Below are 26,861 nucleotides of genomic sequence, written 5' to 3' on the forward strand. Positions count from 1 at the left end.
TCTTCCTTTTATCTCCTGTGTGAAGACTGCCACGCTGTGCTTGATCTTTAAGAGTGTATTTTAATAGGAAGACTTTATTTTTGTAGTGTATGAAAATTATTTATTTGTGATACGAAAAATGCCCAACTTGTTAGCTTCTAGAGAATTTTGAAGTTACTTCAAACGACAGCTACCATTCTGAATTATTTTGATCAGTATGGAATTTTTCAGCGTTTGAAGTTTCTCAATTCTTTCCCCTCTCCGCGTCTCCCAGATACTGGACTGAGCATGCCCAGCGACGCTTCACTGTCTCCAGCAAGTCAGAACTCTCCGTATTGTATGACGCCTGTGTCGCAGGGCTCTCCTGCTAGCTCTGGAATAGGCAGTCCTATGGCGCCTTCAACAGTAACCAAAATCCACAGCAAAAGATTCAGAGAGTAAGTTTTATTCTTGTTACTGAGGTTGACTAGTTCAGGCATCTTGATTGTAGTTTTGAATTTAGTAGTATCATTTTTACTCAGTCGGTTAAGCAGACAAAACACCAATGATCTTTTAAATTTTTCAGATTTTAGGAGCTGATTTTATCATATTTAAAGCATTTTCCTTCTATTGGTGTTCATGGGAAAGTGATCTGACAGTAAATGTATTCTCTTTACATCAGATAGTAATTATATTCTGGAAATCTAGCCTCTTGCACCTTCTACGTCAAGTGCCGTGGTGTGAATTTTCCCCCCAAAATGCTTTTTCATTCACATTATTGACACTTCAAAAAACCTCTCTAACCAAATAACATCAGGTTTCTAAGACCCTCTTTACGTGAAGTGGACCTAGTACACGAAGCTATTTGTTTTTGAGCAAATATTTTCAGTTTTAAAAACGAGATAATTAATATGATACCATGCCTGCGAATAACCTTAAATAACTGTTATTGGTGTGAAGGATTTTAGGATTTTAATATTTGGGAGGTGACTTAATTTTACCTTTAAAAATGGTATCTGAAAGAATCCCAGGGAAAGCATCATCTGTGTGACTCTGAGCCACAGTGGTTTGTTCTGTGCCTTTTCCTTACACCATTGTTCCTGAGTAAATACTTCACACCTAGATTGGCGACCCACGTCACAGATGTGGATTGGAGGAAATGCTTAAGGGGACTACAATCTTACATGTGTATGAAATAAAAAGCTTGAAGGGGAAAAAAAAAGAACGAGGACAGCTGTGTTTTTTGATGTTTTATTCTTTAAATTTGCATATTTAAACTGTGAAACTTAATCTTTATTCCCTAAACCTGTCCAGTTATTCCTTCTCTTCTGAAATAGTGTCATACCTGTACTTACTTAAATATTTTTCACATAAACAGAAAAAAATGCCCCAATTTTTTTTTACACTAGAGAAGGCCAGGCATTGATATTTGTACTATATAATATAACTTAGAAGTAGAAGTTTGCTCTCCTGGTTGTTCCCAGATGGGAAGTTATACTCCTTGTTAAGTGCCTGCTTGTTTGTGGTAGAGATGAGAGGATGTGTAAACTTGAATAGCTTCCCTACCCTGGAACAGAGTGGCCTCACGCTTACTTCTGTTTTTTGCATTATAGCCATAGAATTTTAGAGCTAGAGGAATCATTGAGTCCATCCCACCTGATTCCTTATTTTTGTCAGTGAGTAACCAATGCCTAGAGATTGTGATTTATCCAAGCTTGGAGGATGAGTTATTGGCATTAGGGCCTTCAGTTAGCTTCTGTGAAATTATATTTCTTTCCTAGTACGAGCATTTTTGATATTCATTTGGCATGAAATATATCTCCTTATCAAAAACATTATACTTGTTTTTACCTAGTAGCAAGCTAAAACTTGATTTATACCCTTAGAAATTTAATAATTGAGAGTTCGATAGTACTTCCCTGAGGTTATTCTGTCTCTTACATAAAAGCCAATCTGTTGGAATTCAGAAACAATGACAATTCAAATCACTCTTCTGTTTTTCTAAAATAACTGAAGGATATAAGAAGTTGTAAAGACTTTTTATGAAAACCTCTTACTGGAGGTTTTATAATTACAGGAAAATAAATTAGGATGGAGTTACCTATTTTTGCTTTCTTCTACAGGTATTGTAATCAGGTTCTTTGTAAAGAGATTGATGAATGTGTGACTCTTCTACTTCAAGACCTTGTCAGTTTCCAGGAACGCATTTACCAGAAGGATCCTGTGAGAGCAAAAGCAAGGAGGCGACTGGTTATGGGCCTCAGGGAGGTTACCAAACATATGAAGTTAAACAAGATAAAGTGTGTGATAATTTCTCCAAACTGTGAGAAAATCCAGTCAAAAGGTATGAATATTTTGCTTTTGAAGTGTTTTGATATATATTTAGTGTAATTGTAGTATATACAGTGAATTTTAAAGTGGAAGCCATATGTCTTTTCCAGTGGAGATTAGGTATAAAACAAACTATTGAGTATGAGGAAATAAAATGTAAATCTTCCAAGAGCTAAAATTAAGTAATTTTCATCTCTGACCCATATTGAAGGACCAGGCATCCCCTCTGTAATGGTCAGAATGGGGGATAGATAGTAAGAGTGCATTTCTTTACCTCTGCAAGTATGGCCTGCCTTTTAAACTTTTATATTACTTTCTTTTGATTTCCCTCTCCTTTTAAGAACAAATAGAAAAAGGTAAAGGTCTCTGTTGCTACTTACTGTGGAGACTTCTGTCTCAGAGACCAGCAGTTCCATGCTGAATCTCCTGGGTGAGCTGGCTTGTGAGCACTTTACCAGGCTGTGTACCCTCATGTGACTCTCGGTGGAGGAGCAAGCAGACAGACGCACTGAACAGTAGCACTGGTAGTGGTAGCAGGCGTATCTGTGGGGGACAAATACCAATAAAAGCAGTAATGTAGATAATTGATTGTGTTGTTATAGCTTATAATTAAGCTGAGAGCTTGGAAAACAATTCTAATTAATTTCTTTTTAATAAATGTTGAATTAAAATTTAACTTCTGTACTAACGCCTATGGAGAGACAAAAATACTTGTGAAGGAATTTGGAAAGGAAATATAGACATTCACATTTAGTGCAAATTCAAATAGCAGTATGTGTGGAACAGCATAAGCGTAGCAAGCACTCACAGACTCCCTTAGTGCTGTGTTGTATGCTTTAGCTGTTGAATGTTAAATTAGCTTCATTTAGGAAATAATTAAATGAAAACCTCAGCATGTGATGACTTCCTTAGGTGGCTTGGATGAGGCCCTCTATAATGTTATAGCCATGGCGCGGGAACAAGAAATTCCTTTTGTGTTTGCCCTTGGAAGAAAAGCTCTGGGACGTTGTGTGAACAAGCTGGTTCCTGTTAGTGTAGTGGGAATCTTCAACTACTTCGGTGCCGAGGTAAGAATTCAGAAGACACAATCCCTAGCCCCCACAGCATTCGGACAGCACTTTTTCTGTTGGCACATGCCAGTGTTAGGTTTATGCATTTGAAGAAGCAAGATGATGACCTTCAGACAATGAATGGAGAATTCTTCAGTATTGCATTTCCTGTTTTTCTCTTCCCAGTAGTGGTGAGAACATTTACATAGGTTAATCCTTCAGCATTTTTGAAGATTTTAGTTCCTATTTCTGCCAAAGTGGTATTTGCTCCTGGGCTCTCAATTAGAAGTACTTGATGATTAATTTAATTATGGAATGTAAAATAATTATTATGGAATATAAAATAATTTTTTTCAGTCTATCTGATGGATATGTTTTGTGCTACTAGGAGTTGTGAGAAAAAGATCCTTTAATTGGAGAGGATTTTCCTTTAGAAGATGAAATTCCTAAACCAGTAGTCAGAATAGTTCTGCATCCGTGATGTCTTCATCTTCCTCTTGCAGTCTGCTAATACAGAATTTAGCCCATGGTGTTGTTGTTGCTGTTAGGTGCCATGGAATAGGTTCCGACTCATAGTGACCCCGTGCACAACAGAACGAAACACTCCCTGGTCCTGCACCATCCTCACAGTCATTGTTATGCTTGAGCCATTGTTGCAGCCACTGTGTCAGTCTGTCTCATTGAGGGTCTTCCTCTTTATCGCTGAGCCCCTACATTACCAAGCATGATGTCCTTCTCCAGGGCCTCATCCCTCCTGATGTTAACATGCCCAAAGTACATGAGATTAAGTCTAGCCATCCTTGCTTCTAAAGAGCATTCCGGTTGTACTTCTTTCAAGACAGATTTGACTGTTATTTTGGCAGTCCATGGTATATTCTGTACTCTTCGCCAGCACCACAATTCAAAGGCATCAATTAATTCTTCTTCAGTCTTCCTTATTCCTTGTCCAGTTTTCCCATGTGTATGAGTCGATTCACTATGAGTCAGAATCGACTCGACGGCACTGGGTTTGGGTTGGTTTTTTTATGAGCCGATTAAAAACACAATGGCTTGGGTCAGGCGCATCTTAGTCCTCAAGGTGACATCTTTGCTTTTACACACTTTAAAGAGGTCTTTTGCAGCGGATTTGCCCAGTGCAGTGCATCTTTTGATTTCTTAACTGCTGTGTCCCTGGCTGTTGATTGTGGATCCAAGTAAAAATGAAATCCTTGACAACTTCAATCTTTTCTTCGTTTATCACGATATTGTTTATTGGTCCAGTTGTGAGGATTTTTGTTTTCTATATGTTGAGGTGTAATCCATATTAAAGGCTGTGGTCTTTGATCTTCATTAGTAAGTGCTTCAAGTCCTCTTTACTTTCAGCAGGCAGGGTTGTGTCATCTGCGTAACGCAGGTTGTTAATGAGTCTTCCTCCAATCCTGATGCCGTGTTCTTCATATAGTCCAGCTTCTTGGATTATTTGCTCAGCATACAGAGTGACTAGGTATGGTGAAAGGATACAACCCCAACGCACACCTTTCCTGACTTTAAACCATGCAGTATCCCTTTGTTCTGTTTGAACGACTGCCTCTTGATAAACGTACAGGTTCCTCATGAGCACAGTTAAGTGTTCCGGAATTCCCGTTCTCCAAATTGTTATCCATAATTTAAGATCTACACAGTCAAATGCCTTAGTGTAGTCTCTGCTTTCGACCAGGATCCATCTGACATCAGCAGTGGTTCCATGTCCTCTTCGAAAGTGCTTGAATTTTGGGCAGTTCCCTGTCGATACACTGCTGCAGCTGATTTTGAATGATCTTTAGCAAAATTTTACTTGCATGTGATATTAATGGTATTGTTCCATAATTTCAGCATTTTGTTGGATCACCTTTCTTGGGAATAGGTATAAATGTGGATCTCTTCCAGTCAGTTGGCCAGGTAGCTGTCTTCCAGATTGCTTGGCATAGATGAGTGAGCACTTCCAGCGCTGCAACTGTTTATTGAAACATCTCAATTGGTATTCTGTCCATTCCCAGAGCCTTGTTCTTCGCCAGTGCTTTCCCTGCTGCTTGGACTTCTTCCTTCAGTTCCGTCCGTTCCTGATCATATGTTACCTCCTGAAACGGTTGAACGTTGACCAGTTCTTTTTGAGGTAGTGACTCTGTGTATTCTTTTCATCTTCTTTTGATGCTTCCTGTGTTGTTTAATATTTTCCCCATAGAATCCTTCAGTATTGCAACCTGAAGCTTGAATCTTTTCTTCAGTTCTTTCAGTTTGAGAAATGCTGAGCATGTTCTTCCCTTTTGGTTTTCTAACTCCACATCTTCCTATAACAGTATAATAGTTTACTTTGTCTTCTCAAGCTGCTCTTTGAAATCTTCTGTTCAGCTCTTTTACTTCATTTTTTCTTTTTGCTTTAGCTGCCCAACATTCAAGAGCAAGTTTCAGAGTCTCTTCTGATACCCATTTGGGTCTTTTCTTTTTCTCCTGTCTTTTTAATGACCTCTTGCTTTCTTCATGTATGATGTCTTGGTGTCATTCCACAACTTGTCTGGCATTTGGTCATTAGTGCTCAACATGTCAAATCTATTCTTAAGACGGTCTCTAAATTCAGGCGGGATATACTCAGTGTCATACTTTGGCTCTCGTGGACTTGTTCTAATTTTCTTCAGTTTCAACTTGAACTTGCGTATTAGTAATTGATGGTCTGATCTGCAGTCGGCTCCTGGCCTTGTCCTGGCTAGTGATATTGATCTTTTCCATCATCTTTTTCCACAGATGTAGTCAATTTGATTCCTGTGTATTCCATCTGGCTAGGTCCACCTGTGTATTAGCCCTCTATGTTGGTGAAAAAAGGTATGTGCAGTGAAGAAGTCGTTAGTCTTGCAAAATTACATCATGCGATTTCCCACATCATTTCTGTCATGAAGGCCATATTTTCCCACTACTGACCCTTCTTCTTTGTTTCCAACTTTTGCATCCCAATCACCGGCAATTATCAGTGCATCCTGATTGCATGTTCAGTCAATTTCAGACTGCGTAAGTTGGTAAAAATCTTCAATTTTTTCACCTTTGGTCTTAGTGGTTGGTGCATAAATTTGAATAATAGTCGTATTAATTGGTCTTCCTTCTAGGCATGTGGATATTTTCCTATCACTGACAGCGTTGTACTTCAGGATGGATCTTGAAATGTTCTTTTTGATAATGAATGTAACACCATTCCTTTTCAAATTGTCATTTGTGGCATAGTAGACCGTAACGATTGTCTGATTCAAAATGACCAATACCAGTCCGTTTCAGCTCACTAATGCCTAGGATGTTGATCTATATGCGTTCCATTTCATTTTTGATGCTTTCCAATTTTTCCGGATTCATACTTCGTAAATTCCAGGTTCCAGTTATTAATGGATGTCTGCAGCTGTTCCTTCTCATTTTGAGTCATGCCATATCAGCAGATGAAGGTCCCAAAAGCTTGATTCTATCCATGTCATTGAGGTTGACTGGAGTCTGAGGAGGTAGCTCTTCCACAGTCATCTTTTGAGTGCCTTCAGCCTGAGGGGTTCATCTTTCGGCACTATATCAGACAATGTTCCGCTGCTCTTCATAAGGTTTTCACTGGCTAATTCTTCTCAGTGGACCTCTGGGTCCTTCTTCCTAGTCTGTCTTAGTCTGGAAGTTCAGCTGAAACCTGTTCATCATGGGTAACCCTGCTGGTATTTGAATACTGGTGGCATAGCTTCTGGCATTACAGTAACACCAAGCCCCCACAGTACGACAAACTGACAGATGCGTGGGGGAACTGAGCCCACAGGAGCTGACAACATAAAGATTATTAATTTAAAGTAATACTCATTAATTGATAGCATTTTAAGACTGTTTTTCGTGAAGTTGACTCAAAAGTACTTTGTGGGAGGGCGGGCGGAGTAAGATGGCGAAGTGAGTGGGCGCTCCCATTTTCTCCAAAAACAAAACAGACAGATCTCAGAACTCTGAACGGCAGCTGAGGTGCTGGAGAGTTGGGATGAGTCCAGAAGCGGGGGAGAGGAGGAGCGGGGACAGCACAGAAGCTGGGAGAACCTACTCACTAACATCTGGAGCACTCACCACTAGCCATTTTGGGACGGACTGGGCACACCCCGGACAGGATACAGAGTGAGGGCACTAATCTGAGGAAGCAGTAGCCCAATTTTTGAAGATGGTGCAGATTGGCTGTGAAAGTTTGAGGCCACACAGTTGGGAGGGGGCAGAGGGAGACTGGCAATGTGAGAGACTGCTGTTGAATCTTGGCTGAGGCCCGAGATGAATGAGCACCAGGACCAGGAGGAATTGATAGGGCAGCAGGGCGAGGGGAATACTTTGGACTGAAGGACAACACACAGGGAAACAAAGGGAAATGGCTGGCTCTCTGCCCACAGCAGAACACTGTGGAAGAGTTTGTGCAGGAGTGCCTGTGAGGGAAAGACATAGAGAACCCCCCACCTTCACCAAAGGAAAGTTGAGCCCCACTGCTTTCGCTAGCAGAAAAGGCATCAACAGTCTTTCCTGATAGAAACTCTAAGCAAACCAGGAATAGAAGGGAAGTCTCTGAATGTAATTAAGGGCAGGCATGCAAACCCAACAGCCAAGGATGCCCACTGTCACCACTCTTACCAACATTGTACTGGAAGTCCTAGCCAGAACAATAAGACGTGAAAGAGAAATAAGAGGAATCCAAATTGGAAAGGAAGAAGTAAAACTGCCTCTGTTTGCAGATGACATGATCCTATACATAGAAAACCCTAAAGATTCCACAAGGAAACCATTGGAACTAATAGAATTTAGCAGAGTTGCAGGAATCAAGATCAAAACACAAAAATCAATTTGGTTCCTCTGCACTAACAAAGACTACTTCAAAAAACAAATCAAGAAAATACCATGTACAATACCCCCAAATCAATAAAATACGTAGGGATTAACTAACTAGGGACATAAAAGACTTATGCAATGAAAATTATAAAACACTGATTCAAGAAGACTAAAAGAGACCTACAAAAATGGAAAGATAACCTGTGCTTATAGGTTGGAAGACTTAATATACTGAAAAGATCAATTCTATCAAACGTTATCTACAGATTCAATGCAATCCCGACACAAATCCCAACAACATTCTTTAGTGAAATGGAAATACTAGTGACCAACATCATATGGAAAGGAAAGAAACCCTGAAGAGCCAAAGCAATATTTAAGGGAAAAAAAAAAGCAGGAGGCCTCAGACTCCTTGATATTGGAACAGTATACAGCCATTGTAATCCTAACAGCCTGGTGTTGGTTCACCGGTAGACACATAGTCCAGTAGGACAGAATTGAGAACTCAGAAGTAAACCCAGCCATCCAGGGACCGCTGATTTTCCACAAACGGTGAAATTCCATTCAGTGGGGCAGAAACAGTCTCTTTGATAAATGGTGCTGACGAAACTGGACATCCACCTGCAAAAAAGTGATACAGGACCTGTATTTCACACAATCTGCAAAAACTAACACAGAATGGATCAAAGACCTAACTGTTAAACCTAAAACCACAACATTCTTGGAAGACAGCATAGGGAGAAAACTTTGGTACCTAATCTTTTGTAAACATAGGATAAACATTACAAGAGATGCACAAGTAGAAGACAAAATAGATAGATGGGACCTCATGAAAATTGAAAACACTTGCTCATCAAAAGATATTACAAGAGTAAACAGGCAGCCTACAGACTGGGAAAATATCTGCGGAAACAACTGATAAGGGTCTAATCTCTAAAATCTATAGAAAACTGCGACAACTCAACAACAAAAAGAAATAACCCAATCACAGAGTGGCAAAGGACATGAATAGAACCTTCACCAAAAAGAACATTCAGGCACCCAGCCATCACATGAGAAGATGCTTATCATAATTAGCCACTAACCTACTGCCGTCGAGTTGATTCCGACTCATAGTGACCCTATAGGACAGAGTAGAACTGCCCCATAGAGTTTCCAAGGAGCACTTGGCAGATTTAAACTGCCAGCCTCTTGGTTAGCAGGCGTAGCACTTAACCACTATGCCACCAGGGTTTCCAGTTAGCCACTAGAGAGATGCAAATTGGAACTATAGTGAGATAGTATCTCATCATGGCTCAAATGGCACTGATTGAAAACCAAAACAGATAACAACAAATGTTGGTGAGGATGTGGGGTGATTGGAAACCTTATCCATTGCTGGTGGGACTATAAAATGGTACAACCACTATGGAAAATGGGATGGGGCTTCCTCATAAAACTAGAAATAAAACTACTCTATGATCCAGCAATCCCACTCCTAGGTATATATCCTAACCGAAAAACCAAACCCACTGCCATCGAGTCAATTCTGACTCGTAGCAACCCTATAGGGTTTCCGAGGCTGTAAATCACTGCTGAAACAGACTGCCACATGGTGATTTGGGACAGGTGACCTTTTGATTAGCAGTCGATCACTTTAACCACTGTGCTGTCAGGGCTCCTTAGGTGTGTATCCTAGAATGAAAAACGATGATGTGAACTGACATATGCACACCTGTGTTCATTGCTGCTTTATTCACAATAGCAAATAAATGGAAACAACTGAAGTGCCCATCAACTGATGAATGGATAAGCAAATTATAGTACATACATACAGTGGAATACTATGCAACCATAAAGAACAATGATCAGTCCGTGAAACATAACATGGATGGACCTGGAGAGCATAATGCTAAGTGAAATAAGTCAGGCATATAAGGATAAATATTGTATGATCCTTCCTTTATAAGAAGAGTAGATATATATAGAAAGATCAGTATTCGTTGGTGGTTACAAGGGAGGGGGGCAAGTATACTTTAGATAGTAGAGACTTGTTATTTTCGGTGGTGGGGAAAGTGGCACTGAATGTGAATATAGTGAGAACAGCACAACCAAAGTAAAAAATGAGTGAGCACATATGAATGGGTATAGGCATGTTCGTACATGAGTAGGTATAGGTGTGTACATAGGTGAGAACAGATAAAAGTATCTATGGGTAAGTGTAAATACAAGTATGTGGGTGCAGGCACATGTATTCATTGAAGACGCAAATATGGATACTCCTCAGACATAACCAAACACCTTCCAAGATTGGTTTTCTGGTTTAGAAAGCTTAGGACCGTAGTCTCATGGAACAACTCAGTCACTTGGCATAACGTAGTTCACAAAAACCATGATCTGTTGCCTAGTGAAGTGAGGAGCATCTGGGGTCTTTAAAAGCTTGTGAGTGGCCATCTAAGTCAAAGCTATGGGTCTCAACTCAACAGGAGCAAAACTGCAAAGAAGATAACGAAAAGTTCACAGAAGAAACAAGTCTATAAGAGCCATGACCTCATCTAACCTGAGACCAGAAGAGCTAGATGGTGCCTGGCTACCGCCACTGACTGTTCTGACCTCATAATATGTGGTCTTGGATAGAATAGGAGTTATATGTGGAGCAGAACTGAAATTGTTAAAAAAAAAAAAAAAAAGACAAAGCGGAACAATAGAGAACAGAGGAGTCCATGAGACTGTTGCCCTGAGACACTCTTTAATTAAACCTAGAACCAAGCCCTATCCCCTGAGATCACCTTTTAGTAATAGCAGAGTGGCACACAAAATGAAGAATGCTACCCTTAATGAGATGGTTTGACACAGTGGCTGCAATGATGGGCTCAAGCACAGCAACAATTATGAGGGTGGTGCAGGACCGGGCAGTGTTTTGTTCAGTGGTAGATAGAGTCACTATCAGTTGGAACTGACTTGAAAGCACCTAACAGCAACAACAAGTAAGATTGGTGCTCTACTTAAAAACCATGTGTATGAGACCAAAAGGTCAACAATTACTCAAAAGCAAAGATGAGAAGAAGATAAGGGCGCAGGCAAACTAGAGCACTGGAAATGGAGCAACCAGAACACAGAGACAGTGTTGACACACTGATAAATAATAAATAATGTCACTAATGTAACTAACATCACTGAACAGTTTGCACGGAACTTGTCAAATGGGAGCCCAATTTACTGTGTAAACTTTCACCAAAAATTAAAATATTTTTTTAAAAAGTACTTTGTGTTATCGCAAATGGGCCTTTCCTTTACTAACCATACTATTCTTATGTACGTGTCTTTCCTTTGCCATCCAGTCTCCACGTTTGCTTTTCCTCATTCCCTACCATCCAGATGCTCTCCCACCACTCATGAAATGACCTGTCTGCTCACCGACTTGCAGTATATAGTTGATATTTGTGTTTCCACAATAGCCCATGCTTTCCTTGATTATAGCATCTTCTGTGTGTTTCTTCTTGACTGAATTCCTTGAGAGCAGGCCCCTTGTCCTTGTATCCATTGATACCTAACACATTACTTGAGCATGAGCAGGCTATAAATGTTTGTTGAATGAATTGTGTGGTAGGTGTATATCTGCCTGCTTATGTTAAACAGTGTGTAAGAATTTGGGTGATAATACCTCTGTGGGAAAGAAGGGTCATATATAAAGATACCTAAGAAATTCAAAAAAACTGTACTTCTTTTTTGTTCACTGTTAGAGTTTATAGAGTAGGTATGGGATCAGAAAAAGTGAATATGTTTGTTTTTATTTGTACTGCCTTACTGAATTTTATGTTAGTTTATTTGTATGGCTTTATTTTATAAATGCTTTCCAGTTTGTACATTGTTTTATTGCCCTTTACTATTTTGAGGTAGATACAGTATAGTTTAAATGAAAATACCACTCCAAAACGGTGGTCAAGAAAATATTGATGTATTATGAAGTATGTCCATTCATAATAAAATGGTAGTGCACTCAAGTTATTTATCTAACAGAACTATCCTTTAACTTAAGTTTTCATCCCTTACTCTTATAATCCTAGCTTATCTCTCTTTTTCCCTTATCTTATCTTTTCAATTTTATTTTCTTCTCTTCCCTTACATTCTTTTTTCTAACAATTTCTATGTTTTATTTACTTTGTAAACTCGCTGTTAATCTCAAAATCACATATTTGTATGCATTTTTTTTTTATTCTTTTTGTTGGTTTCACTTACATGCATGGCGTGTTAAAGACTGCAAACAAGTATTAAGTCTGTTACATGTAACACGTAGGGACTGCTTTTAATAGAATTCACCTTCCCTTTTTTAATAAAATAAACAAACCCTGAATATATTTTGAGACTGTTAGTAGTTAGCATCCATCCTTCTTCAGAAACCAATGCAGTTAGCAACAGCATTCATTCTGCATGCTCCATTAAACAGTGTAAGCCGCAGCTGGCTGAGGCGTGCCCTTCATGCTTGTCCATCTTGAGACTGGTTTTCAAAAACATACTTAGATGTATGCTTAAATGACAGTGCCTTGTTAAAAAATTGTGCCGTGCTTTTCCTTCCCTTGTCTGGTAACATACATTTATATATAAAAGTGTGAGTGTGTATGTGTGTGTGTGTGTGTGTGTGTGTGTAGGTACACACATACCCCATGTTTACCAGCTTGTGATGCAATGGTTTAACGCTCAGCTGCTAACCAAAGGGTTAACGGTTAAACCCACCTAACAGCTCTGTGGGAGAAGCACCTGGCACTTTGCTTCCATAAAGATGACAGCCAAAAAAGCAACCCGTTGGGTTAGTTAGCACCTGGGATCGTAGTGACCTTTGATGGAGGTAGTGACGAAAGGGGACCTACTCATTCAGAGCAGTAATTTTCTGTTCCTTGGTTTGCATTCTGGTTACATATGTTTAGTTTGTGAAAAATTTACTGAACTGTACACGTCTTTTATGGATTTTTGTTTTATTTTATACTTTAATAAAAATAATTAAAAAAAAAACTCTAAAACCACATACACTCAAACAGCCAAGAAAACCCTGTAGGGCAGTTTAACTCTGTCACATGGGGTCGCTGTGAATCAAAATCAACTTGACGGCACCCAGCAGCAGCAATGTGTGGGTATTTTGCATTGTGACTGAATCAAGGTATTAACATGAATAGAAGATTGTTGAATTATGATATAAGAACCACTAAAAGTGTTTGTCCTTCTGGTGGCTGTGGAAACTGTATTTTCTTTGGACATCATTTAATCCTGTCGTTGTTAGGTGCCATCAAGTGAATTCCGACTCATAACCACCCTTTGTACAACAGAATGAAACACTGCCCAGTCCTGTGCCATCCTCAGAATTGTGCGTAAAGCCCATTGTTGCAGCCAGTGTATCAGTCCGTCTCATTGAGGGTCTTCCTCTTTTTCACTGACTCTCTGCTTTACCAATTATTATGTCCTCCAGAGACTGATCCTTCCTGACGACATGTCCGAGGTATGTGAGATGCAGTCTCACCATCCTTGCTCCTGAGGAGCATTCTGGTTGTACTTCTTCCAAGACAGATTTGTTCATTCTTTTGGCAGTCCGTGGTATACTCAGTATTCTCCGCCAGCACCACCATAGCACCATTTAATGCTGTGCACCCTTAATCCTGTATGAATTTTGCCATCTTATTGACACAGGTGTGCTGTGTCTCTGCCATCTCACTAGAATGATTTATTCCATTCATACTGATTTTTGTTATGAATTTCACTGGTGGGGGAACTACTGGGTATTTAGCTCCACATTATGTTTATAGGCTATATATTCTATTTCTATAACTTGCCTTTGGCTCAATAATCATGCTTGCCTATATTGTAAATATCATATTTTCATTGTTGTCAAAGCCTCATCTAACTATATCATCACTCACTTTTTTTAGTTTTTAGATTCTTCTAACAAGCGAATATTACAGGGAATGTTAATTCTTGTGGAGATTGCCATCTTCTCCCTACATCCTTGAATATTACCCTGCACACACTCATTCCCTTATCTCCATTGCCATGGCATTGATACCGACTCACAGTGACCCTATAGGACAGAGTAGAACTGTCCCATAGGGTTTCCAAGGCTGTATATCTCTACAGAAGCAGACCGCCGTATCTTTCTCCTGTGGAGTGTCTGGTTGGTTTGAACTGCCATCCTTTTGGTTAGCAGCCAATCGCTTAACCACTGCACCACCAGGGTTCCTTCCTTCCCTTACAGTTTAACCTAAATAAGACTTGACTGCGCCTGGAACAAGCCTTATACTTTCTTATATCTATTCACTTAGTCATGGTCTTGCACGTTGAGCTGAGAATGCCCTGTCTCCAATGGTCAAAATTGTACCTGTTTTTTAAGGCCATATCGTATGCTGTTTCCCTTTATGAATCCCTCACTGATGCTCAGCAGGTAGATTTGATGTCTCTTTCAGAAGCCATAGAGTTCATACCTCTCAAGGTGTTTACAGTATTGTGCCTTGAATTATAGCTGTCTCTTGTCTTCTCCTTTCAGCCACGTGGAAGGTTCTTTAATAGTAGAGTCGGTGTTCCTGTCACCTTTGTGCCCCCTGTAATGTCAGATGCAGGGCGTATTCATTGAATTAATAAAGTTTGCAAGAACTTTTAATACATTGTATTTGGTGATTAGTACTAGAATTGAGAAGTTTCCTCAGGCTTGTGAGAATTAAATATATATGTAAGTTATAAAGTATTTTATGAGGGTCTAGGGTTTGCATACTATTTGGATTTTGTGCTGATTGAAAGTATACCTGACCCTGAAACAGTAGGGATATTGCTAATTAATAGAAATAAAAACTATCAGAAAAGTGGCCTAATCAGAATCTCTTGTTACTTTTAGAGCTTGTTTAATAAGTTAGTAGAACTCACTGAAGAAGCCAGGAAAGCATACAAAGATATGGTTGCAGCAATGGAACAAGAGCAGGCTGAGGAAGCCTTAAAGAATGTGAAGAAGGTGCCACACCACATGGGGCATTCCCGCAATCCCTCTGCGGCCAGTGCCATTTCTTTCTGCAGTGTTATTTCTGAACCCATCTCTGAAGTAAATGAAAAGGAATATGGTAAGTTGTTACATCCCATTTTAAATGAATTAATTTTCTCTAGAAAATGACTTTCTGTGCTGCCTTTTGTTTTTATCTTTATTATCAAATTTTGTTTTAAAAAGTTGCATTAAACATGTCTATTCAAAATTAGGAGAATATTTGGAGTTGAGTCTTTCCGTGAGCCCCTGGAATTTGTTCTAAAATCTAAAAAAGAGAAAAAGCCCAAGGAAATTTCAAAACAATGCCCCATACCTGTGACCTGTGACTAAGTAAACACTGTGTTATTGCAGTTCTATTCTAATATTTTATACTCAATTGTTAAAATTCTATATTTACTAAGTAAGCTTAAGTCCAGAATAGTGCTCAGTCTAAGCTTATAAAATCTAGATATGTGGCATTTGTTGTGAGTTAAATTTGTTGTCAAAAAGAAATAGATAAGAAATAGTATTTATTTTTAATGTTTAAAATAACATTACTTACTGCACCCTGTATCTTAGTTCCCTTGCCTTGTTTCATTAATACTTTGAGCTATTAAGTTCTCTTCTTTTCTTGATTTAGTTGCTGATTTGTTTCCCCTATTCCTTCAACTTGGTCACTTGTTCTTCCTTTTCTTCTTTTCTCTTTTTTATCTATCTAGAAGTTTACCAAATAGCTTGTTGCCACCTGAAATTTAGAAAACTGACTCCATCATTTCTTTCTTCTTGCATTTCCTTTCTTGGTCTCCCAGTCTGTGATTCTGTTAAATGTTTGGGATACTTTTGATAAAGTTCCAGACCAGAGGCAATTAAACAGTTATTGTGGACCTTTAGAAAACTATTGGTTGTAGGTAGGTGGTACTGGCTTAGAGGTTCTTTCTTTTGCTGGCGTGATGTTCAGTTGCAGATAATGAAGATAAAGTACTACCTCTGTGAGATCAGTTCTTTGTGTGGTGAAGTGCCAAATCCGATAGAGAAAGTGCACAATAATTCGTAAAATGTGGGTGGACTAATGACAAATTGACACATGATCTTTCTAAGGGCAAATATAAAGACAGGTGTTAAAGAAACTCAAAACCTTAGGAGATATTTGCAAAAGCACAAGATTTAAGTGTTAAAAAGTTGACGTTTTGGTTTTTTTCCACTCTGCCTAAGGGAATGAGGTATGGTTCACTGATCTTTGGGCCTCAGGATTCTCTTTAGTAAAAGGAAGAGGGTTGGTCTAGGTCATCTGTAAGGTTCTGTTTAGAGCCGAAATCCTGCGGACTAATGGTTGAATCCTAGAGAGGGGACTAGGCAGAACCTTATAGATTCTAACCTGGTAAGCTGACTGATCAGAATGCCAATGAGGTGAGCAGAAATAATCATAAATAACATTGGGGGGAAAGCTCAAAGTTATCCTATCTGAATTGGATGCACTCAGCTAGAAACATAAAACCCACCAATTGTGGCCTATGAAATTGGAATATTTATTTTGCATATGAAATCTGGAAGTAAGCAGTTCAGGGCTGGTTCAGTAGCTCAGCAGTGCCACTGAGGATCCTAGCTCCTTCCTTTCTGCCTTCAGTTCTCAGTCTGTGGCTTCTTATTCTTGTGCTTATCGTCTCCTGTTTATAAGTGGCTGCTGCAGCTCTGGGCATCACAACTGCCGTCACAAGCAGAAGGTTCAGCCAGTGTGCCCCATGTATCATGAAAGAAAAAGTTTTCAGAAGACGTCCCCCTTTTGTTTCGGTGGCCAGAACTGATCGCAGGACAGACACGGAAAAGGGAGTATCTGGCAAAGGTGGAATGAGATAGCTGTGACAGGCTAAGACCCATGATTTTAATTCATCCTCTGGGACTGGGAGTTGTGGTAGCAAGGAGGAGAATGGGGAATACCTATTGGATAGACAGCAAACAGTATCTGCCATGCTATCCATTTGCACAATTTCTAAAATGTTTTCTTTTGATTGCCACAGTTTAAAGAAAAACAAAGCTGGGGAGCCTGTCCCCCATTGCTGTTGAGTCTATTCTGAATCATAACTGCCCCATAGGGTTTCTGTAGTCTTGACAGAAGCAGACTGCCACATCTTCCTGCTGCGGAGCTGTCGGTGGGTTCAAACTGCTGAGCACGTAACCACTGCACCACCAGGGCTCCTTAAAGCTGGGGAAAGGGCTGCTAAATATTGATAGGCTAGAAAGGCTCCTATTAATAATTCAGTCTCATTGCCCCTTGTGTACACCTTGTTTAGTTGTTTCTCAGCTTCTGTTTTCCCGTCCACCTGCGCTGGCTCTCAGTTCTGTCACACTTAACACAACTGGTTTTGAACATAAATCCCAACTAAACTCTAAGTTCTTCGAGAATAGGCACTTGGCACATAATAGACACTTGATAAATAATAATAACTAACTTACTGAGCTCTTATTAGAGGAGCTCTGGTGGCACTGTGGTTGAGCGCTCAGCTGCTAATGGAGAGATCTGTGGTTTGAACCCACCGGCCGCTCTGCATGAGAAAGTTGTGGCAGTCTGCTTCCGACAAGTTTAACAGCCTTGGAAACCCCATGACGCAGTTCTGCTCTGATCTACAGGGTTGCTATGAGTAGGAATCGGCTCCACTGCAGTGGGTTTGGTTTGGTATTTTGGAAGCTCTTATTACGTGCTTACTTTTCTAAGCACTTCACACTGTCGTCATTTAACTCTCTCAGCAACCCTATGAGATAAGAAGTATTGTACCCCATTTTACAGATGCAGAAACTAAGGAAAAGAGAGGTAAATAACTTGACCTGTCTCAGAGCTGGTAACTGACTCCAGAACTGCATTCTTAAGCAGCCTGGCGTTTATTCCCTACATTGAATGAATTCCCAGTAAGGCCACACAGTCGGTGTGTAGGGGGGACAGCCTCACTGTCTGACCCATCTAAAGAGGTACGGCTTTCCTCTCTGTACTGACTGACAAACCCAGTAGTGATTTGAAAGTTAAAAAAGACAGTTTCACAAAGAACTAATAAAACAAGAAAGCCTAGAAGGGATTAACTAGCAAGGTACAGCTTTATCAAATAAATTCTGCTAAAGATAAACCACAGAGTGTGATTTCTAGGCTTGTTGAAACCTTTGATCCTGCCTTTAACCTCCTTCCTAGTGCCTTCTTCAAAAGTAGTCTTCTAGATGTCCTGTCTAGTTTCGAACTTCCTGCACGTCAGCCTTCAGTGCCCTGCCAGTTTTCTCCTGTACCTTAGAGAAAGATGGCCCTTTCATACCTGCTGTGTTTCTCCCAGTTGTGTTCATGTGCTTGTGTGTTCTTCAGCTGTTGATCAAGCTTCACGCATTACTCTAAGATGGGATTCTCAGCCTGGACCTCCATGTGGATACATGACCTCAGTGGCTCTTTGATCATTATGACAGGTCTCTTGATGGCTTATCCCAGAGTCTCTGCTTTAAGGTTATATCCCCCTTTCTTTTCTGAAGGACCCATCTGGCTTTCAGCTCACGTATAGAGTAGATGACTGCCCAGTATTCAGTCCGTTCATTTTACTGACCTCCTTCCTTTTTCCTCTTCCTTTGACTCATTGCTCTGGTATTGTCAAGGGACAGATGAGACTTTACCTAAGACCCCATAAGTGAATTCCTACAGTACTTTTGAAGGGGTAAAAGACTGTTGGAAGATAATGTAAATGCACATCTAAATATTTTTAAAATTTTCATGCCTTTTTAAGATTATTTTTTAGATAATTAGATACATGTGTGAAATACTGAATTTAGTAGGACCTCCCCGCCCCCCTCCCTATATGCCAAGTGTAGGGACACAGATGAGCTGGAGCTGGAGCTGGAGTGGGAGGGATGAGGGTTGGAACAGCAAACATAAAAAAGCGCATTTGAGGTGCATATGCAAAATGTTCTGTGGGAGTCCACATTAGCGAATGCCTCTCTTGGGGAAGTCAGGAAAGGCTTCACAAAGAAACTGACATTTAAGGGTGGTTCTCAAGGATGTGGCATCTGAATTGGAGGAAGATTGATTAACAGTCTGTCATATGTAGATGACACAACCTTGCTTGAAACACTGATGAAGGTAAAAGACTACAGCCTTCGATATGGATTACACCTGAACATAAAATGAAAATTCCCACAACTGGACCAGTAGACAACATTGTGGTAAATGACAGAGAAATTGAAGTTGTCAAGGGTTTCATTCTATTTGAATCAATATTCAGTGTCCATGGAAGCAGCAGTCAAGAAACCAAGTGATAAGTTGCATTGGGAAAATCTGCTACAAAAGACTTCTTTAAAATGTTAGAAAGCAAGATGTTACTTTGATGACTAGGGTGTGCCTGACCCAAGCTAGGGTTGTTTCAGTCACCTCATAATGCATGTGAAAGCTGCACAATGAAAAAGGAAGACTGAAGAAAAATGGACACATTTAAATTGTGGTGTTGGCGAAGAATATTGAATATACTGTGGACTGCCAGAAGAATGAACAAATCTGTCTTGGAAGAAGTATAGCCAGAATGCTCCTTAAAAGCAATGACGGTGAAACTTTGCCTTGCTTACTTTGGACACATCATCAGAGAAGACCAATTACTAGAAAAGGACATCATATTTGGTAAAGTGGAGGGTCAGCGAAGGTAAGGAAATCTTCCACGAGATGGATTGACACAGTGATTGCAACAGTGGACTTAAACACACGAAGGCCTCGGCAGTGCTTTGTTCTGTTACACGTAAGTCACTATGAGTTGGAGCCAACTTGATGGCAGCTGACAACAACAATCAAGGATGAGTGCCACGGATTGAATTGTGTCCCCCCAGAATATATGTCAACTTGGTTAGACCATGATTCCCAGTATTGTGTGGTTGCCCTCCATTTTGTGATTTTCCTATGTGTTATAAATCATAACTTCTGCCTGTGATTAAAGAGGATTAGGGTGGGATGTAACACCCTTGCTCAGGTCACATCCATGATCAAATGTAAAGTGAGTTTCCCTGGGGTGTGGCGTGCACCACTTTTGTCTTACAAGAGATGAAAGGTAAGCAGGCTGAGAGATGGGAACCTTACACCACCAAGAAAGCAGCGCCAGGAGCAGAGCGTGTCCTCTGGACCCCGGGTTGCTGTGCAGAGAAGCTCCTAGTCCAGGGGAAGATTGATGACAAGAACCTTCCTCCAGAGCCGACAAGGAGAGAAAGCCTTCCTCTGGAGCTGATGCCCTGAATTTAGACTTCTAGCCCACTAGACTGTGAAGAACTAAATTTATCTTCGTTAAAGCCATCCATTTGTGGTATTTCTTTTATAGCAGCACTAGATGACTAAGACAGTGAGTTAGGAGTATGAAGGGTGAAGGAGGAAAACACGTCACATACAAATAGAACAGCTTTTGTAGAGGCAAGGTGTTGTAAATAGAAAGTCGATGACTTCTGGGAGCAGTGAGAATTCAGTGTGACCTGAGCATGGAATGCATGTTTGAGGGTTGGAATGCAGTGAGACCAGAAAGGTAGGCGAGGGTCAGATCACGAAGGGGTGGGTTGTGTAACGGAAAACCAGTTAAATGGACATAATGTGACCACTTTGCAAGACCAGTGACTGCAGGTGTATAGCAAGATAAGGCCTGAGCTAAGTGATGGGAGTGGGGAAAAGGGACCAAATTCAGCAGTATTTGAGCTGGAAGTGACTTAATGTAGTGAAGAGTTCAGTGGGACAAAAGGGTATATATAATAAAGGAGAAAGATATGATTAAGGATTACTATAAGGTTTCTTCTGTTTTGAGGCTGTGTAAATAATAATGCCACTAACTGAGAATGAGAATATATGAGTAGATTTTGATTCATGAGTTGGAGTGAGAGTGGGGAGGGTTCATTCTACATTTGAAGTGGCTGCAGGAAGGAAAGATTTTTTTCAAACCATGTGCCTAGATTTCAAGTACCCAAAATATGGTCTGTATTGGTACGTGGTCGACATTCAGCCATTTTAGGAGGTCGCATATGATCAAGAACCGATGGTACTGAAGGAAGAAGTCCAAGCTGCACTGAACACCCTGGTGAAAAACAAGGCTGCAGGAACTGATGGAATACCAAATGAGATGTTTCAACGAATGGATGCAACGCTGGAGGCACTCACTCGTCCATGCCAAGAAATTTGGAAGACAGCTGCCTGGCCAACCAACTGGAAGTGATTCATATTTGTCCACCTTCCAAAGGTGATCCAACAGAATGTGAGAAATGATTCAACAGTCATTGATATCACACACAAGTAAAATTTTACTGACAATACAGTCGCAGCAGTACATTGACAGGGAACTGCCACAAATTCAAGCGGGATTCAGAAGAGGCCATGAAACGAGGGGTATCATTGCTGATGTCAGGTGGATCCTGGCTGAAAGCAGAGAATACCAGAAAGATGTTTACCTGTGTTTTACTGACTGTGCAAAGGCATTCAACTGTGTGGGCCATAACAAACTATGGATAACGTTGCAAAGAATGGTAATTCCAGAACACCTCATTATGTTTTTGCAGAACCTGTACATAGACCAGGAGGCAGTCATTTGAACAGAACAAGGGGAAGGGGTGCATCAGGGTTGTATCCTTTCCCCATACTTAATCAGTCAGTATGCTAAGCAGATAATCTGAGAAGCTGGACTATATGAAGAAGAATGCTGCTTCAGGATTGGCAGAAGACTCATTAATAGCTTGTGATATGCAGATGACACAACCTTGCTTGGTGAAAGCAAAGAAGATTTGAAGCACTTACTGATGAAGATCAAAGACTACAACCTTCAGTATGGATTCCCTTCAACATAAAGAAAACAAAAATCCTCACAACTGAACCAATAAGCAACATCATGATAAACGGAGAAAATATTGAAGTGGTCAAGGATTTTATTTTACTTGGATCCGCTGTCAACACCCACGGAAGCAGCAGTTAAATGACATGTTGCATTGGGCAGATGTGCTGCAAAAGACCTCTTTAAAGTGTTCAAAAGCAAAGACGTCACTTTGAAGACTATGGTGCGCCTGACTCAAGCCATGTGTTCTCAGTTGCCATGTATGTGTGTGAAAGTTGGACAGTGAATAAGGAAGACCAAAGAAGAGTTGATACCTTTGAGTTATAGTGTTGGTGAAGGACAGTGACTATACCTCAGACTACTAGAAGAATGAACAAGTCTGTCTGGGAAGCAGTACGACCAGAGTGCTCCTTTGAAGCGAGGATGATGAGACTTCTTCTCACGTACTTTGGACACGTTATCAGGAGGGACCAATCTCTGGAGAAGGACATCATACTGGATAAAGTTGAGGGTCATTGAAAACAAGAGAAAGACCCTGCAATGAGATGTATTGACATAGTGACTGCAACAACGGGCTCAAACATAGCAATGAGTATGAGGATGGTGCAGGACGGGGCAGCGTTTCATTTTATTGTACATCGATAGGGTCGCTATGAGTCGGAAGCCACTGGATGGCACCTAACAACAATATATAGTCAGTGGGTGATAGTCAAGTTGGATATATTGACATGAGTAGGTCACTGTATGCTTGCTTATATTACTACAACCTGATAAGAGAATTATACCTATAAAATGCAAATAGTAGCTATAATCCAAATAGAAGGCTATTCTCAGTTAAAATACAAAAACAGAATGAAAAAAGAGGGGTGGCAGAGCAGTACTTCATCTTCTGATTCCTGGTACGTTTGCTGCTGTAAGTGGACTTCCTGTCATTACAGATGATTTTAGATAACCACCACCGTCTTTACCTTGAAAGCACATTAAAAAAAATTTTCTTCCCTTTGTAACATTCAAACTAGTTTTGAACAAACTACTTCTTAGTTTTTCCAATCAGTTGCTGAGCCAACAAATTTCTGTATTTTATTTTTTCCTCTTATTTCGGGGTTTTTAAGAGTACCATGATTCTCAGTGTTCTGTTTTTTAAAAAATCTGTTTGATAATTGCAGAAACAAATTGGAGAAGCATGGTGGAAACTTCAGATGGACTGGAAACATCAGAAAACGAGAGAGAGGTTTCCTGTAAGCACAGCACATCTGAAAAGCCCGGTAAACTCCCATGTGACACAGCCCCTGTTGGTAAGCAGCCATCGCTAGTGACTGCAGGCAGCTCTACCTCAGCCACGAACCCTGGCAAGCCTCCAGCAAGTGATAAAGAGGAAGCGAAGCCAGATGACCTGGAGTGGGCCTCACAGCAGAGCACAGAGACCGGCTCTTTGGATGGCAGTTGCCGAGATCTTTTGAATTCCTCCATCACCAGCACCACTAGCACTCTCGTACCTGGCATGCTTGAAGAAGAGGATGATGAAGACGAGGAGGAGGAAGAAGATTATACTCATGAACCCATATCTGTAGAAGTGCAGCTCAATAGTAGAATTGAGTCTTGGGTCTCAGAGACCCAGAGAACTATGGAAACTCTTCAGCTTGGAAAAGCCCTTAATGGTTCTGAGGAAGACAATGCAGAGCAAAGTGGAGAAGAGGAAGCAGAGGTGCCTGAGCCGCGGGAGCCAGGGATGGATGGTGAGGCATGGGCTGCTGACCAGCAAGCCCGTCATGAGCAGCAGAAGCCCAGCAGCTGTGGTTCACTGAACAAAGAGCACGCTGATGCTAATTATACACCCCAAAATATGTAACTCAGGAATGTCGGAGATCTGTTCCAGCCGTGTAAGGGTTGCAGTCATTACCTTTTATGCTTCATCTCAACATTTTGCACTGTTCTGTATTTAATATATGTATTTAATTCCCAACAGAAATATTTTTGTAGTTGTCTTTTACTTGTTTTGTCATGATACATAGCTTAGCTTTTAATTAGCATCTAAGTGTCTTTCTAAGAACTGTGTGTAAAATTCAGATCCATTTCAGCTTGTTTTGTAAGGGAAAATAATGATTTAAAAAAAAAAAGACCAAATTTTAAAGAAAATAAAATGCCTAGACTTATTTTGAAAGTTAAAGATCAAGGGTCTAAGGATAGGAGCAGATAGCAGTGTTTGCTTTAAGACTACGACTCCTTCACTCTAATTTGTGTGACTGGAAAGGTATTTGGGCTTCTTTAAAAAAGAACTGGAGGTAGAATCAGAAAACTAATAAAAGTTGTTGTTAGGTGCCATCAAGTTGGTTGTACTGATCCTGTGTACAACATAATGAAACATTGCCCAGTCCTGCACCATCCTCACGATCATTGTTATGCTTGACCCCATTGTTGCAGCCACTGTGTCAATCCACCTCGTTGAGGGTCTTCCTCTTTTCCGCAGACCCTGGTACTCTGCCAAGCATGATGTCCTTCTCCAGGGACTGATCCCTCCTGACAACGTGTCCAAAGTATGTAAGACACAGTCTCGCCATCCTTGCTCCTAAGGAGCATTCTGGTTGCACTTCTTCCAAGACAAATTTGTTCATTCTTCTGGCAGTCCATGGTATGTTCAATATTCTTCGCCAGCACCACAATTCAAAGGTGTCAGTTCTTCGGTCTTCCTCATTAATCGTCCAGCTTTCACATGCATAGGACGTGATTGAAAACACCATTGCTTGGGTCAGGAGCACCTTAGTCTTCAAGGTGACGTCTTTGCTTTTCAACATTTTTGCAGCATACTTACCCAATGCATTGTGTCTTTTGATTTCTTGACTGCTGCTTCCATGGATGTTGACTGTGGATCCAAGTAAAATGAAATCCTTGACAACCTCAGTCGTTTCCCCGTCTGTCATGATGTTGCTTATTGGTCCAGTTGTGAGGATAATAAAAATTAGGAAACTAAAAATTGATGCAACTTTTATTTGGTCCACAAACAGTTGTTTCAGAAGTCACTGATGATTGTGATAGACTCAGATTGGGATGGGCTAAAACTTAGGCTAGCCAAGGAAACCGGGCACTGTCATCAGTTGTAGCTGGCCTTGTTTGTGGAAAGGGACAGATGTTGTCTGTAGTAGTGAAAAGTCATCCTAATGGGACCTTTCAGGTTCTGACTCAGATTTGCTTCTTACTTACCTCAGGAAAGCTCTTGTACATAGTCTTATTTACACAAAACTAGACAAATTTTGGCAGGCGAGTAACTAACCAATTGTGTGACTGCAGAACTTAGATGGGACATGTCCAGAAACAAAGCTTGCTCTGGTGTGTTCTCTTGCATGCTTGTGATTCAGGATCTTTTGGGTTTGATACATGGCCCTGATTTGAGTATCCAGACTCATCCTGAGTGAGACAGCTTCCCCTTATCTTTGATGTACATTTTGTTCCCAGCCTTGAGCATCTTTCACATAACAGCAGCCATAGTTACTGACAGGAGGCCAGGAGCAGGAGCTTTACTGCACTTCCTATGTGTGTCCTGGTAACTGAAGGCTTGGATGAGAACGTTCTAGAAGAAAGGAGAAAAGTTGTTCTAATTGTGCTGAAACTATTACTTGATTTAGAGTATCCAGGTATATGCAGTTACTGTCATCACTCTTATCTCTGCCCTTCCCTGGAAATGTTTGCCTGCTTGGGAGAAATTCAACTCACTGAGCTAAATGTCATATTTGATAGTTGGTCACCAGCTGGACTTCAGTGACCTCTACAAGTTTATGTAATGGTGGGAGAATTAAAAATTGTGTACTTTTCTGTCTTCCTTCTGACTGCACCCCCACAACTGACCACACAGACACAGCCCAGCTTTCCGCTTAAGCTCTCATAAGCAAATGCAAAACCGAAGATGAAAGGATATTTCCCTGTCTGGTTATGTGGGCCAGGGCCTTTTCCTCACAGAGGCAACAGGGGAGAAATGGCCAGATTATTGACTGAACTCGTTGAAACTGCTGTGTTAGTTTGTGGTGTGTTACAATGCTGGCATTTAACTACTAGAGAGATCAGATTCTTGGTTAATGATTTAGGATTTGTGAATTGCAACAGTTTAGGAGCGTTGCTATATAGAAGATGTCAGTCTGTCCACCTTACTAGTGTGCTAACGGGGGGACATTATTGTACTGTCCTGACTACACTGCTCTCCCGCAGAGAAGTCTTAGGCACCGAGGACCCAGCACTTAAGTGCAGCATGTAAGGAATGAAGCCTCTGAGATAGTAATCGTGGGTTTCCATGTGGCAGATCTTATTGTCGCTACACGTTTGCAAGTGTTATTTATTTTAAATAAATGATAGAGATTTTGAACTACTGACATTCTTAAGAGTGAATTTAAAAACTTTTCATACTTTTTATGGTGTAAATTTCCTTGGCTGGGTGTCAGTGATTCGGATAACTCTTGATCTTGAGGTAATGGCTTTTCAGAGGTTTCTTATATTTTGTATCTCTTCTGAACATGAATTGTCATTTTAGATTTTTGACATTTGTATCTACAGAGATGTTCAGGAATGCCTCAGAACACCAGTAACTTTTAATTTTCTGTAGACTTCACACTGTTCAATTCCGTACGTGTTCAGTACATGATCTCACACGTGCAGCACCTCTTTGCCAGCCGAGGCAAGGGACCACAGCCTTTTTCTGTAGGAGCCAGGCCACCTCTAGAGAACACCCCAGAATGTAATAAAGGTAATGCTACTATGCTGAGATGCTTAAGTAAGTATTAGTAATGTCCTTATAATTTGTTTCCTTTAGATTTTGGAATTTGTGTATATTGAATGATAGGCTTTGGAGGACGTGTGAAAATTAGGAAAGCGTTGTGGGTTTTTTGCTGTCATTCTGCAAGGTGGGGTGGCTGTTTGGAGACCTAGAAAGAGATCTAA

At 40.5% G+C, this 26,861-nt stretch overlaps 1 protein-coding gene across 4 annotated transcripts in view; it reads left to right on the forward strand.

Moving 5' to 3' along the window:
- SECISBP2L (SECIS binding protein 2 like) overlaps positions 1–26,131 on the forward strand; it is a 63,557-nt gene extending 37,426 nt beyond the window's left edge. For 3 of the 4 annotated variants that reach the window (XM_049899613.1, XM_049899609.1, XM_049899612.1), the window contains 5 exons: positions 254–416; positions 2,082–2,302; positions 3,202–3,356; positions 15,016–15,235; positions 23,105–26,131. In XM_049899613.1, the coding sequence (XP_049755570.1) occupies positions 254–416; positions 2,082–2,302; positions 3,202–3,356; positions 15,016–15,235; positions 23,105–23,787 (1,442 nt within the window). In that variant the 3' untranslated portion in view covers positions 23,788–26,131. The remainder of the gene's footprint in view (positions 1–253; positions 417–2,081; positions 2,303–3,201; positions 3,357–15,015; positions 15,236–23,104) is intronic. The other variant, XM_049899611.1, reaches the window with a different exon arrangement.
- The last annotated feature ends 730 nt before the right edge of the window (positions 26,132–26,861 follow it).

This window comes from Elephas maximus, chromosome 10 (genome assembly GCF_024166365.1).
Source record: "Elephas maximus indicus isolate mEleMax1 chromosome 10, mEleMax1 primary haplotype, whole genome shotgun sequence".
Taxonomy (NCBI): Eukaryota; Metazoa; Chordata; class Mammalia; order Proboscidea; family Elephantidae; genus Elephas; species Elephas maximus.